The following is a 14,058-nucleotide window of genomic DNA, read 5'->3' on the forward strand; positions in this document are numbered from 1 at the left end:
CACGTGAGGTATCCAGGGAGGGTGACGGAACTGGCAGAGGAGAAGAGGTACTCAACAACGAGGAAACCGCCAGAGGCGACGAGGCAGAGGGCGTGCGTGGGTGGAGACACACAAACCACTGCCCCGCCAGCCCCGGGAAGCACACGTCCTTCAGCAGGAGAAGCAAGCACCACCCCTACAGCATCCCCCAAGGCCACCGGTTGCGGATGCACCTCCACAATTATCGAACGACAAAGGTCCGAAACAGGTGCCCCCAGGTTCCCCGAGCTCACCGGCAGGGCAGACATATCAGGTCCAGACGTAGTGACATCTGGAACCGCCGCGGGAACCACACCAGGCACCTGAACAGAGCGAGAATCCGCCGGGGAGTCCACACGCACAGATCAGCGAGGAAAGTCATTCTCCAGGAAAACTAAAGGGGCCTCAGCACGAGGAGCGTCGCAACCGGCCGCTACGTGACCCTCAGCACCACACCGGAAACACGTGCGGATTTGACCCTGATAGAAGGTCCTCAGAGAGAGCCCACGAAACGAGACACTGGACAGTATAGGGCTCGTGAGCCACATGACAAGCGTGCGTGAACCCAGCCGGACCCCCTTCAGCCGGCCCGCACTCAAAAACGTTGAACCAAACGACAAGGGCCCCCAGGGATTCGAGATCTCAACAGACACAGCCGAAGCCGGAAGAAGAAGCATGCGGCCATCCCAGCGAGCCACAAACTCCTGGTAAACATGTGACGTGGCGAACTACACCGCAACACGGGTGGGCGATAACTTCTCGAGGCCCAGGAGCGCGGGGACATCAACACGGAGGACGTCCAAGAGAGAAACCTCTTCATCAAGCCCAATTCACTAACCAGCGCCTTCTATGATGGGCTTTATATTTACAAGATTTCAACCTGGAGATCCGCTATATCAAGGGTTCTGACAACATCATAGCCGATTCCCTCTCCAGAGTTTATGAAGTAGAAACAACTCCACCTATTACTCCACCACATAACGACGTACTTCTTCCAGAACCGTAGGCTTCGGGGGAGAGTTGTGACGATAATCTCTTTCAAGAGAGATTGAGCCTGCTCTTCCCTCCAAAGTACGTCCCATTAACAAATAATATAGAAGATATATCCAACAAGTATCACCAAAACGTTTTGCCCAGAGAGCAAAACGTATCCAGCCCACCGGCGCACCTGCTCGCCTCCGCCACCGTTAACCGGCAAACTGCTTGTCCATCGCCTGCCCGTCGCTGATTGGCTGGTGCCCGTCGCACCTGCCCCACCACCCACCACCACGAGCTGATGTCTGAGCTACAGCGACCTAGGGAAGGCAGAATATCCTAGTGCTCCACACAGTTGACACGTCTCATTGGTAGACTAAGCCTTGGCTTACGTGTACTATGGGCAGCAGCTTGAAGCCAATATTCCTGCATCATTATTTACTTTACTATTATTCACTTGTCTTAACGTAACTTTTCATTTGCCAGTGATTATTCTCATTATTTTGTTTGTTGATTTGCCTGTTACTTTTTATGCCCAATTTTATTCATGTTTTGCTTTTCTAACGTAATTAAAATTTCATTGTTAAATTTACTTGTGTTTTGTGTGTCTTCCCATTACCTTACCACAGACGAAAGTTCCAGCTTTTCTCTTTTTTTTTCTTTATGTGACGAGGCCATGCCCCAAGCTTTTGAAACAGCCGAACACCAACGCGTTACCGTCACATAAAGTGGGGGCCTGCCCTAGGAGCTTCACTCAGGTACTGGTGCCAAGTAGTAATTTATGGTAAGCGTATTTGGCTTTGGTAACGTAGCTTTTACTATTTTTCATATTCAATTTCATTTTTATATGGTGCTGTGTGTATTGTGCATTCCGAGAGTAGCATATAGTGAAGGTGAGACAACTTTGGATTACGTGTTGACTGTAGTCCTCAGTCATACTCTTAATTGGTCATCTCTCCCTCCGTGTTATTACTCGTGTTTACCATCTTTTGTCCCTTGGATATTTCTCATATTTTCGACACATCATCATATTGGTACCCTGGTACTGTGGTCTGCCCCCGGGTCAAGTGCACCTAATCTTCTGCAATCTGACAGTAGGAGTATAAAGAGGGCCATAGTTCCTCTAGCACGAACTTTAGTTGCCGAATTGGGACCTCAGCAGCAGTTCTCGTCACCAGTTGACACCTCGCACCCCTACACGTCGGTCAGAGATGATGATATTTACATTGGTAGGGAATTAGCTTTCTTTTTCAGAGCACAAAAGTTCGCTAATTCTGTAAGTATCATATTAATTTCAGTGGGAAAACTTGCTTATGTCCTATAGAGACTCGGCAAGGTATGCCTACATCCTTGGACTACCAATTTTACTTTTGAGGCAATTAACTGTTTCATTTGTTTTAGAAACTCAGTTTCACTTGTTTAGTAGGATTTTCTTGCCCTTATCCTCTTACATGAGTACCGGGTACAAGATTTCCTGCGACCTTGATTAATCATTTAACATCTTGTACTTAACTTTAATTGTTAAAGATTCCACAGGATAGGTACCAGTTGCCACGTTGTCCTGTTTCTGACATTCACTATATCACACCGGTATATTCGTTGTACATTTATTTGCTAATTTCACCATGTTTCGTCTCCAAGCTTTCCGTGCAGATCCAGCAGGTGCAATTGGGACTTTAAGTCATGCCAAGAGGGCTGAATTACAAACTCTTGCACATGAGTATCAACTAACAGTTCCCTACCAAGCCAACAAGAGTGAAATTCACAACCTGTTACTGGATCATTTCTTAGAGCAAGGTAAGATAGACTCTGAAACTCATGAAACTTACTATATTGCAGATAAAACTGATTTGGCAACGATGAAACTCAAACTAGAGCTGGCCAAGATTGAACGTGAGCAGCAAAGGGAAGCCCTCGAGCAGCAAAGAGAAGCAGCTGCCATACGAAGGGAAGAACAAGAACGAGAAATCGCCCTCAAGGAACGTGAACTCGCCCTCCAGGAACGTGAGGTTGCAATGCTCCATGAGCGGGAACGAGTACAGCTTGAAACAAAACGACGCGAATTGGAGATGCAACACGAACATGACAAGCAACAAGCGACTCTGGCTATAGAGTGTCGTCAACGAGAATTCGCGTTGGAAACTTCACACCTCGCTCAACGCCAGCAAGCTACTGCCAATCTTCCTGTCAGTTTTAATATATCACATGCAAGTAAGTTAATGCCATCATTTGTAGAAGCAGAAGTTGACGTGTTTTTTACCACCTTTGAAACCCTTGCTAATCAACTCAGTTGGCCTGCCGACCAATGGGCCACACTTCTCAGAGTACATCTTACAGGTAGAGCTGCAGTCACACTCAGTACTTTGGCGTCTGAGAATGACTACCAGACTCTGAAACAAGCAGTGTTGGACGCCTACCTTCTCTCCACCGAAAGTTATCGAAGGAAATTCCGTGATCACCTAAAGGCAAGTACCACTACCTTTCTCGAGTTTGCTAACACAAAACGGAGATATTTTATGAAATGGCTGGAAGCAGCACATGTCTCTACTTTTACAGAACTCGTCAACCTGATGCTAGTTGAAGAATTCTTGAGGCGTGTGCCGCCTGTCCATCTATATTTAGCAGATAAAGAAGAAACCGACTACCTGAAGTGTGCTAAGTCGGCTGACACTTACAGCCTCATCCACCGGCTGACCCCAGAACCATCTTCCAGTAAGAAGTCGTGGTACAGTTACGAGAAAGTGAGTACCGATCAAGCTGGCTCGCAATTGTACTGCAAGTATTGTAGACTATGGACATACCATAGATAAGTGTGGTAAGTCTCAATACAAAGGAACCACCGACACGCAAAAACCCAAACCAACTCCTCCTAAGTCCGGTAAGCCTGTGATGAATGTTGGTGTTCATGTTAATGATCTTTCTCTTTTCAGTAACCACCTGTATACTGGGACTGTCTCTGCCAACGGTTCAAATCCGGAGGGACGTTTCAAATTGAAGATCTTGAGGGACACAGCAGCTCTTCAATCGATCATCTTGAAGTCGGCTGTGCCCAACATCGCCTACACCGGAGAAACTGTCTTCATCACTGACCTCACTGCTACCACTCCTTATCCTCTCGCCAGAGTCCACCTGGATTGTCCCTTCGTGAACGGAGAAGTCCAAGTCGCCGTCAGGGAAAAGCCTTTTCCCATACCTGGAGTGCAACTTCTCCAAGACAACGACTTGGCAGAAGACCTGCAACCGACCAACCTGATCGTCATGGACAAACCCCAGGTGTGTACCTCTGTGCCAGATAACCCTATATTTAAGTATGTTCCAGCAAAGGTTCAAGAGAGTGATGAAGTTTCTCCTCCGGTTCTAGTGACCACCCGTGCACAAGCCGCACGACCACAGCCAGCTGACTCTACTGCTACCACTGTCCCTCAAGACCCTCAGAAACTACCCCCGAATCTGACCAAGTTGGAGTTCCGTAAGTTACAGAGGGAAGATCTTACCTTGACACCATTATTTTTCCAGGCTGAGACTCAACCCGACAGTATTCCTGGGTTCTTCCTAGAGAACGACTTGCTCTACCGCAGATATAGACCCAGTAAACTGAAGGAGGAGTACGATTTGGCCAACATCGAACAACTTGTGATTCCTGCCAGCCTGCGGCCCACTATTCTACACCTGGCCCACGGAGCACTCTCACACTACGGATTCAACAAGACTTACCATGGAATTCGTCAAGACTACTACTGGCCAGGTATGGTAAATAGCGTCAAACAGTACGTAAAACAGTGTCATACATGTCAGATGGCAGGTAAACCGAACATCTCTATTCCCAGAGCGCCACTGATTCCCATACAGGTGCCTGCGGAACCTTTCCACAGACTTATTATAGACTGTGTTGGTCCTTTACCTCGGACCAGTTCAGGTAACGCCTATATCTTAACCATCCTGTGTCCTACCACCAGATTTCCCATAGCAGTTCCAGTGAAGAACATTACGGCTGCTACGGTTGTGAAGCACTTATTGAAGATCTTCACCCAGTATGGATTTCCCAGGGAGGTTCAGAGCGACTGTGGTACCAACTTCACCAGTGATCTCTTCAAAAGGACACTGGAGGAGTTCAACATCAAACAGGTATTGTCCAGCCCCTATCATCCTGCTTCACAGGGTTCTCTTGAGCGTAGTCATCAGACTATTAAAGCACTCCTGAAAAAGTTTTGTAGTGAAACCTCTAAGGATTGGGATAAGCAAATAGATCTGATAATGCATATTTATAGAAGTCTTCCCAATGAGTCCCTAGGAGTATCTCCTTATGAGATGCTCTACGGCCGTAAGTGCCGTACTCCCCTCAAGGCTTTCAAAGACTCTCTACGTGACTCTCTTCAGTGAGCATCAGAATGTGCCCCAGTTTCTTCAAAACCTTCAACACATTCTAGAGAGAGTCCGCAGTTTTGCCCAAGATAATCTATTGAAAGCACAGGAGAGGATGAAGACTCATTACGACCAGACCAGCAAAGTAAGAAAATTTAAGCCGGGAGACTTCGTGCTCGCTTACTTCCCTATCCCAGGTTCTCCTTTACAAAACAGGTTTTCAGGACCCTACCGCATCAAGGAGTGCAGAAACAACCATAACTACGTTCTAGAGACTCCAGATAGGCGGCGGAAGACCCAGCTGTGCCACGTCAACCTCCTGAAGCTATATAATGGTACTCCTCCCACTGTCATGTTAAACTACTCTGCTTTTACAGAACCATACATCCACAGTGAGACCTTCCCTGCTTCTCCCGAAAGCACTGACAAGGAGTCAGCGCTTTCTAATTCAGAAATCCTTAATGATCTTCCCAACTATTTTCAGGACACTCATAGTGCACCTCTTGTCAAGATCTTCAGAAAACATCAGGAGTTGTTCAGAGAACACCCCCAAGAGTGTAATGTTACCCAGCACGACATCCAACTGCTCCCCGACACCCGGCCGATTCGTCAACCCTTCTACCGAATCAGCCCTAGCAAGAAGGAAGTCATGCGTGCTGAGGTGCAGTACCTCTTGGATCATGGACTGGCTACACCTTGTGAGTCCCCCTGGGCCTCACCCTGTATCTTGGTGCCAAAACCCCAAGGTAAGGTGAGGCTATGTACTGACTATCGTATATAAATAACGTGACTGTCAAGGATGCATACCCCTTGCCAAGGATAGATGACATTCTTGACGCCATTGGTAATGCCCAGTACTTGTCCCAAGTGGACTTGCTTAAGGGGTATTATCAAGTGTGCCTAACGGAGCGAGCTAAAGAAATATCTGCCTTTATCACTCCTTTTGGACTTTTCAGATATGAACGCTTTCCTTTCGGACTATGTAATGCCCCGGCCACCTTTCAGAGAGCTGTCAACCGTGTCATCCAGGGCTTGGATAACACGTACGCCTATTTGGATGATATCGTCGTAGCATCCAACACCTGGAGTGAACATCTGCTCCAGCTGCGACGCCTGTTCGCCAAGCTCCTGACAGCCGGCCTCACCATCAACCTGGGCAAGTCCACCTTCGCGAAAGGTAAAGTGCGTTATCTGGGTCATGTTATTGGGAGTGGCAGCCTAGCTCCGTTAAACTCGCACACTCAAGCCATCCAACATTATCCACAGCCTACCACCAGGAAGCAGCCTCTGCGCTTCCTTGGTCTTGCCTCCTACTACCGTAGGTTTGTGAGAAATTTCAGTACAGTCGCCACACCTTTAATCCTATTAACCAGTCCCAAGCAACGGTATAAGTGGACCATGCAGCAAACCGTTGCTTTCGAACAACTCAAATTCCTCCTCTGTTCTAATCCCATTCTCGCCTCGCCAGATATCACCAAGCCTTTCGTCCTTCATGTCGACGCCAGTGGTACCGGCGTTGGTGGTGTCCTGATGCAGCAACGAGGCGAGGAGGTTCTACCTGTCAGCTACTACAGCTACAAATTGAAACCACACCAGAGGAACTACAGCACTATTGAAAAGGAGCTACTATCCATCGTCCTGAATCTCCAACACTTCGCTCTGTACCTACAAGGTGCCAGGTCTACCACCATCTTCTCAGACCACAACCCTCTCCGCTTCTTACATCAAGCCCAATTCACTAACCAGCGTCTTCTACGATGGGCTTTATATTTACAAGATTTCAACCTGGAGATCCGCTATATCAAGGGTTCTGACAACATCATAGCCGATGCCCTCTCCAGAGTTTATGAAGTAGAAGCAACTCCACCTATTACTCCACCACATAACGACGTACTTCTTCCAGAACCGTAGGCTTCGGGGGAGAGTTGTGACGATAATCTCTTTCAAGAGAGATTGAGCCTGCTCTTCCCTCCAAAGTACGTCCCATTAACAAATAATATAGAAGATATATCCAACAAGTATCACCAAAACGTTTTGCCCAGAGAGCAAAACGTATCCAGCCCACCGGCGCATCTGCTCGCCTCCGCCACCGTTAACCGGCAAACTGCTTGTCCATCGCCTGCCCGTCGCTGATTGGCTGGTGCCCGTCGCACCTGCCCCACCACCCGCCACCACGAGCTGATGTCTGAGCTACAGCGACCTAGGGAAGGCAGAATATCCTAGTGCTCCACACAGTTGACACGTCTCATTGGTAGACTAAGCCTTGGCTTACGTGTACTAAGGGAGGTGGCAGCTTGAAGCCAATATTCCTGCATCATTATTTACTTTGCTATTATTCACTTGTCTTAACGTAACTTTTCATTTGCCAGTGATTATTCTCATTATTTTGTTTGTTGATTTGCCTGTTACTTTTTATGCCCAATTTCATTCATGTTTTGCTTTTCTAACTTAATTAAAATTTCATTGGTAAATTTACTTGTGTTTTGTGTGTCTTCCCATTACGTTACCACAGACGAAAGTTCCAGCTTTTCTCTTTTTTTTTTCTTTATGTGACGAGGCCATGCCCCTAGCTTTTGAAACAGCCGAACAGCAATGCGTTACCGTCACAATATATGTATATATATATATATATATATATATATATATATATATATATATATATATATATATATATATATATATATATATATATATATATATATATATATATATATATATATATATATATATATATATATATATATATATATATATATATATATATATATATATATATATATATATATATATATATATATATATATATATGAATGAAAACTCACACCCCAGAAGTGACTCGAACCCATACTCCCAGGAGCAACGCAACTGGTAACTACAGGGCGCCTTAATCCACTTGACCATCACGGCCGTCAAAAGGAAGTGATAGCCAAGGCTATTTGAGCCACTTCCCCGACGGCAACTCGGATGGTAATCTTGGTCATAGCATTTCACCAAATCACCTCATTCTTTGGGGCACACGTGAGGAACACAAATGCGAACAAGCCTGAATGGTCCCCAGGACTATATGCGAATGAAAACTCACACCCCAGAAGTGACTCGAACCCATACTCCCAGGAGCAACGCAACTGGTAACTACAGGGCGCCTTAATCCACTTGACCATCACGGCCGTCAAAAGGAAGTGACAGCCAAGGCTATTTGAGCCACTTCCCCGACGGCAACTCGGATGGTAATCTTGGTCATAGCATTTCACCAAATCACCTCATTCTTTGGCGCACACGTGAGGAACACAAATGCGAACAAGCCTGAATGGTCCCCAGGACTATATGCGAATGAAAACTCACACCCCAGAAGTGACTCGAACCCATACTCCCAGGTGCAACGCAACTGGTAACTACAGGCCGCCTTAATCCACTTGACCATCACGGCCGTCAAAAGGAAGTGATAGCCAAGGCTATTTCAGCCACTTCCTCGACGGCAACTCGGATGGTAATCTTGGGCATAGCATTTCACCAAATCACCTCATTCTTTGGGGCACACGTGAGGAACACAAATGCGAACAAGCCTGAATGGTCCCCAGGACTATATGCGAATATAAACTCACACCCCAGAAGTGACTCGAACCCATACTCCCAGGAGCAATGCAACTGGTAACTACAGGGCGCCTTAATCCACTTGACCATCACGGCCGTCAAAAGGAAGTGATAGCCAAGGCTATTTGAGCCACTTCCCCGACGGCAACTCGGATGGTAATCTTGGGCATAGCATTTCACCAAATCACCTCATTCTTTGGGGCACACGTGAGGAACACAAATGCGAACAAGCCTGAATGGTCCCCAGGACTATATGCGAATGAAAACTCACACCCCAGAAGTGACTCGAACCCATACTCCCAGGAGCAACGCAACTGGTAACTACAGGGCGCCTTAATCCACTTGACCATCACGGCCGTCAAAAGGAAGTGATAGCCAAGGCTATTTGAGCCACTTCCCCGACGGCAAATATAAATATAAATATAAAAGGAGAGAGAGAGAGAGAGAGAGAGAAGAGAGTGTGTGTAATGATCTGTGCTCAGACCATGGCTTCTCCTCTCTCCCCTTTCTCCCCTCTCCCCTTTTACCCTCTCGCCATCTCTCCTCTAACTTTGCCTCGTCGTCTTACTGTCCTTTCGTCACCCCTCCTATTATTTCCTTCCCCCTCCCTTCCCATTGGTCACGGTCCGGCCTCATCAGCGATAAACTACTCCAGTCAAATTTCCCTCAGGCAAGCGAGACCGTCAGGCCACTTGTCGCCTCCTGTCCCAAATCTTCCTCCCAATAATATTCCCTAATTTCTCCCACCAATCCGTGCCTCCAATATCTCCCAATCCATCCATCCCAACCGTTTCCTCTCTCTCCTTCTCGGTCCTCCCTAGCTATTGACAGATTGAGGGCCAGAACATTCTCTAGTGCCACAAAAAACGAGCGCCTCCAAAGATATAGACAACAATAACAGTGACAGCAGGGGCTCCTCCAGAGATATAGACAACAATAACAGTGACAGCAGGAGCTCCTCCAGAGATATAGACATCAATAACAGTGACAGCAGGAGCTCCACCAGAGATATAGACAACAATATCAGTGACAGCAGGGGCTCCTCCAGAGATATAGACAACAATAACAGTGACAGCAGGAGCTCCTCCAGAGATATAGACATCAATAACAGTGACAGCACGAGCTCCTCCAGAGACATAGACAACAATAACAGTGACAGCAGGAGCTCCTCCAGAGATATAGACATGAATAACAGTAACAGCAGGAGCTCATCTAGAGATATAGACAACAATAACAGTGACAGCAGGAACTCATCTAGAGATATAGACAATAATAACAGTGAAGTCAGGGGCTCCTCATACTAATGTATTAGACGAGTTGCAGTCATCGGGAGGACAAACCCTTCATGCAAACTGCACCTACTATCAAGAAGAAGAAGATTAGACGAGTACTGAGGACCAACAGACAGTTGACCTTATTAAACATACAGGGCAATTCTAGCATAATAATAACGTAGAGAATAAGGAGCCATGGTACCCGAAAATCCGATGAAAAATGGAATATTTACGAAAAATACTACAACGTTCTGACAACACTGTGGTCCAAACCGTTTAATGATATCTTGAAAAATAACGTAATTAGAGTCAAATTTCCCGCTGCAACTTTCATGAATCTGGTCTTCGCGGCATGAGTGCGCCGCGGGGTATTGTATCTTACGTTGTAGATGTCTTATTTTTCGTAATAGCGTTGAAAATAACATGTTATGCATAAAATGAATATAAACTCACACAAATGGCAACAGTATCGTGTGAGTGAGAGGGTGGTGCCCGTCAGTGACTGCGTGTCTCTGATGGAGAGAGGATGTATGCTGACGCGCTCACACAATATCTCCCAGAACATGCTATTTTTGTTATTTGTACTGCAATATGACTTACCAAACGAACAAGAGAAAAGCATTGACAGCTAGATGCATGCGAGCTCTCCATACGAGCTGGCCGCAATGCGTAAATCACCAGTCACGAGTGACCGCAAGTAGAGTAACTTGTCGCGCTCGCTACGCAACTCGATCTGCCTTCACAGCCTTTATTTATTATTCAATTTACATGAAACTTGCACATTATATGTAGAGTTTACGCCTCTAAAAACTCTAGTATGTTTTCGTATCTACGTAGATTTATTGATTTTATAAATAATGATACACTTCATTTTGTTGCAAACGTTTTTGGGAAACTTTTAAAAATCTGTATTATTGCACTAAATACATCTGGGATAAAGATCATACTAGCAAATCTTTATTATATAGTAAGGTCATAGCGAGTGTCGTAGAAATGATTTTGGTTCACAATTGTGGGATGTGAAAGCAATTGAACATTGTTGAAAAATATTTTTTTTTTTTTTTCTCCTCTATTTAGGCTGAGATGCTGAAACTTGGCCTAGGTGCAGCACCTTTCACATGTATCAGGATAATAAATTATGAATACCCTGCAACAACTTTAATATTTCGGGGGAGATGCCCCCTAATGGAACACTCTGATCACTGGATCAGGTGTACCATATGACTGGACCGAGTGTACCATATGACTGGACCGGGTGTACCGTATCACTGGAGCGGGTGTACCGTATGACTGGACAGGGTGCACCATATGACTGGACCGGCAGTACCGTATGACTGGACCGGGTGTACCGTATCACTGGATCGGGTGTACCATATCACTGGACCGGGTGTATGGTATCACTGGACCGGGTCTACCGTGTCAATGAACTGGGTGTACCGTATCACAGGACCAGGTGTACCGTATCACTGGACCAGGTGTACCGTATTACTGGACCAGGTGTACTGTATCACTGGACCGGGTGTACCATATGACTGGACCGGGTGTCCCGTATGACTGGACAGGGTGTACTGTATGATTGGACTGGGTATACCGAATCACTGGACAAGGTGTTCCATATGACTGGACCGGGTGTACCGTATGACTGGACCGGGTGTACCGTATCACTGAATCAGGCGTACCATATCACTGGACTGGGTGTACCGTATGATTGGACCGGGTGTACTGTATGACTGGACTGGGTGTACTGTATGGCTGGACTGGGTGAACCATATGGCTGGACCGGGTGTACCGTATGACTGAACCAGGTGTACCTTATGACTAGACCGGGTAGACCATATCACTGGACCAGGTGTACCGTATGACTGGACCGGGTGTACCGTATGACTGGACCGGGTGTACCGTATGACTGGACCGGGTGTACCGTATGATTGGATCGGGTATACCGAATCACTGGACCAGGTGTACCATATGACTGGACCGGGTGTACCGTATCACTGGACCAAACGTACCGTATCTCTGGACCAAACGTACAGTATCACTGGACCGGGTGTTCCGTATGATTGGACCGGGTGTACTGTATGACTGGACTGGGTGTACTGTATTGCTGGACCGGGTGAACATTTTGGTTGCACCGGGTGTATTGTATGACTGGACCAGGTGTACCGTATGACTGGACCAGGTGTACCTTATGACTGGACCGGGTAGACGATATCACTGGACCAGGTGTACCGTATGACTAAACCGGGTGTACCGTATGACTGGACCGGGTGTACTGTATGACTGGACCAGGTGTACCATATGACTAGACCCGGTGTACCGTATGACTGGACCAGGTGTACCATATCACTGGACCAGGTGTTCCGTATCACTGGACCAGGTGTACCGTATCACTGGACCTGGTGTACCGTATAACTGGACAGGGTGTACTGTATCACTGGACCAGGTGTACTGTATAACTGGACCGTGTGTACCGTATGACTAGACCGGGTGTACCATATGACTGGACAGGGTGTACCGTATGACTGGACCAGGTGTACCATATGACTAGACCGGGTGAAACGTATGACTAGACCGGGTGAAACGTATGACTGGACCGGGTGTACCGTATGACTGGACAGGGTGTACCATATGTCTTGACAGAGTGTACCGTATGACTGGACAGGGTATACCGAATCACTCGACCAGGTGTACCGTTTGACTGGACCGGGTGTACCGTATGACTGGACTAGGTGTACCGTATCACTGGACCAGGTGTACCGTATGTTTGGACTGGGTGAACCGTATGACTGGACCGGGTGTACCAGATGACTGGACAGGGTGCACCATATGACTGGACTGGGTGTACTTTATGACTGGACCGGGTGTATCGAATCATTGGACCAGGTGTACCATATGACTGGACCGGGTGAAACGTATGACTGGACCGGGTGTACCGTATCACTGGACCGAGTGTACCGTATGACTGGACCAGGTGTACCGTATGACTGGACCGGGTGTACTGTATGACTGGACCGGGTGTACCGTATGACTGGACCGAGTGTACCATATGACTGGACAGAGTGTACCGTATGACTGGACTGGGTATACCGAATCACTGGACCAAGTGTACTGTATGACTGGACCGGGTGTACCGTATGACTGGACCAGGTGTACCGTATCACTGGACCAGGTGTACCGTATGACTGGACCAGGTGTATACCGTATCACTGGTCTGGGTGTATTGTATGACTGGACCGGGTATACCGTATGACTAGACCAAGTGTACCATTTCACTGGACCGGGTGTACCATATCACTGGACTGTGTGTACCATATCACTGGACCGGTTGTACCGTATCACTGGGCCGGGTGTAGCGTATTACTGGACTGGGTGTACCGTATCACTGGACCAGGAGTACCGAATCACTTGACCGGGTGTACCGTATCACTGGTCCGGGTGTACTGTATCAAGGACCCGGGCGTACCATATCACAGGACCATGTATACCATATCGTTTGACCAGGTGTACCGTATCACTGGACCAGGTGTACTATATCATTGGACCAGGTGTATGTACCAATGGACCAGATGTACCATATGACTGGACCAGGTGTACTGTATGATTGGACCTGGTGTACCGTATGACTGGACCGGGTATACTGTATGACTGGACATGGTGTACCGTATGACTGGACAGGGTATGCAGAATCACTGGACCAGGTGTACCGTATGACTGGACCGGGTGTAACGTATGACTGGACCGGGTGTACCGTATCACTGTTTCGGATGTACCGTATCACTGTACCGGGTGTACCGTATCATTGGACCAGGTGTACCATATGACTGGACCTGGTGTACCG

At 47.2% G+C, this 14,058-nt stretch overlaps 1 protein-coding gene across 1 annotated transcript; it reads left to right on the forward strand.

Annotated features, from left to right (window-relative positions):
- The first annotated feature begins 564 nt into the window (after positions 1-564).
- Positions 565-10,250, forward strand: LOC138370935 (aspartate and serine-rich protein-like). The gene is made up of 2 exons (XM_069335599.1): positions 565-725; positions 9,848-10,250. The coding sequence occupies exons 1-2, from the start codon at positions 565-567 to the stop codon at positions 10,248-10,250; spliced, it is 564 nt and encodes a 187-aa protein (XP_069191700.1).
- Positions 10,251-14,058: the final 3,808 nt, after the last annotated feature.

This window comes from Procambarus clarkii, chromosome 34, assembly GCF_040958095.1.
Source record: "Procambarus clarkii isolate CNS0578487 chromosome 34, FALCON_Pclarkii_2.0, whole genome shotgun sequence".
Taxonomy (NCBI): Eukaryota; Metazoa; Arthropoda; class Malacostraca; order Decapoda; family Cambaridae; genus Procambarus; species Procambarus clarkii.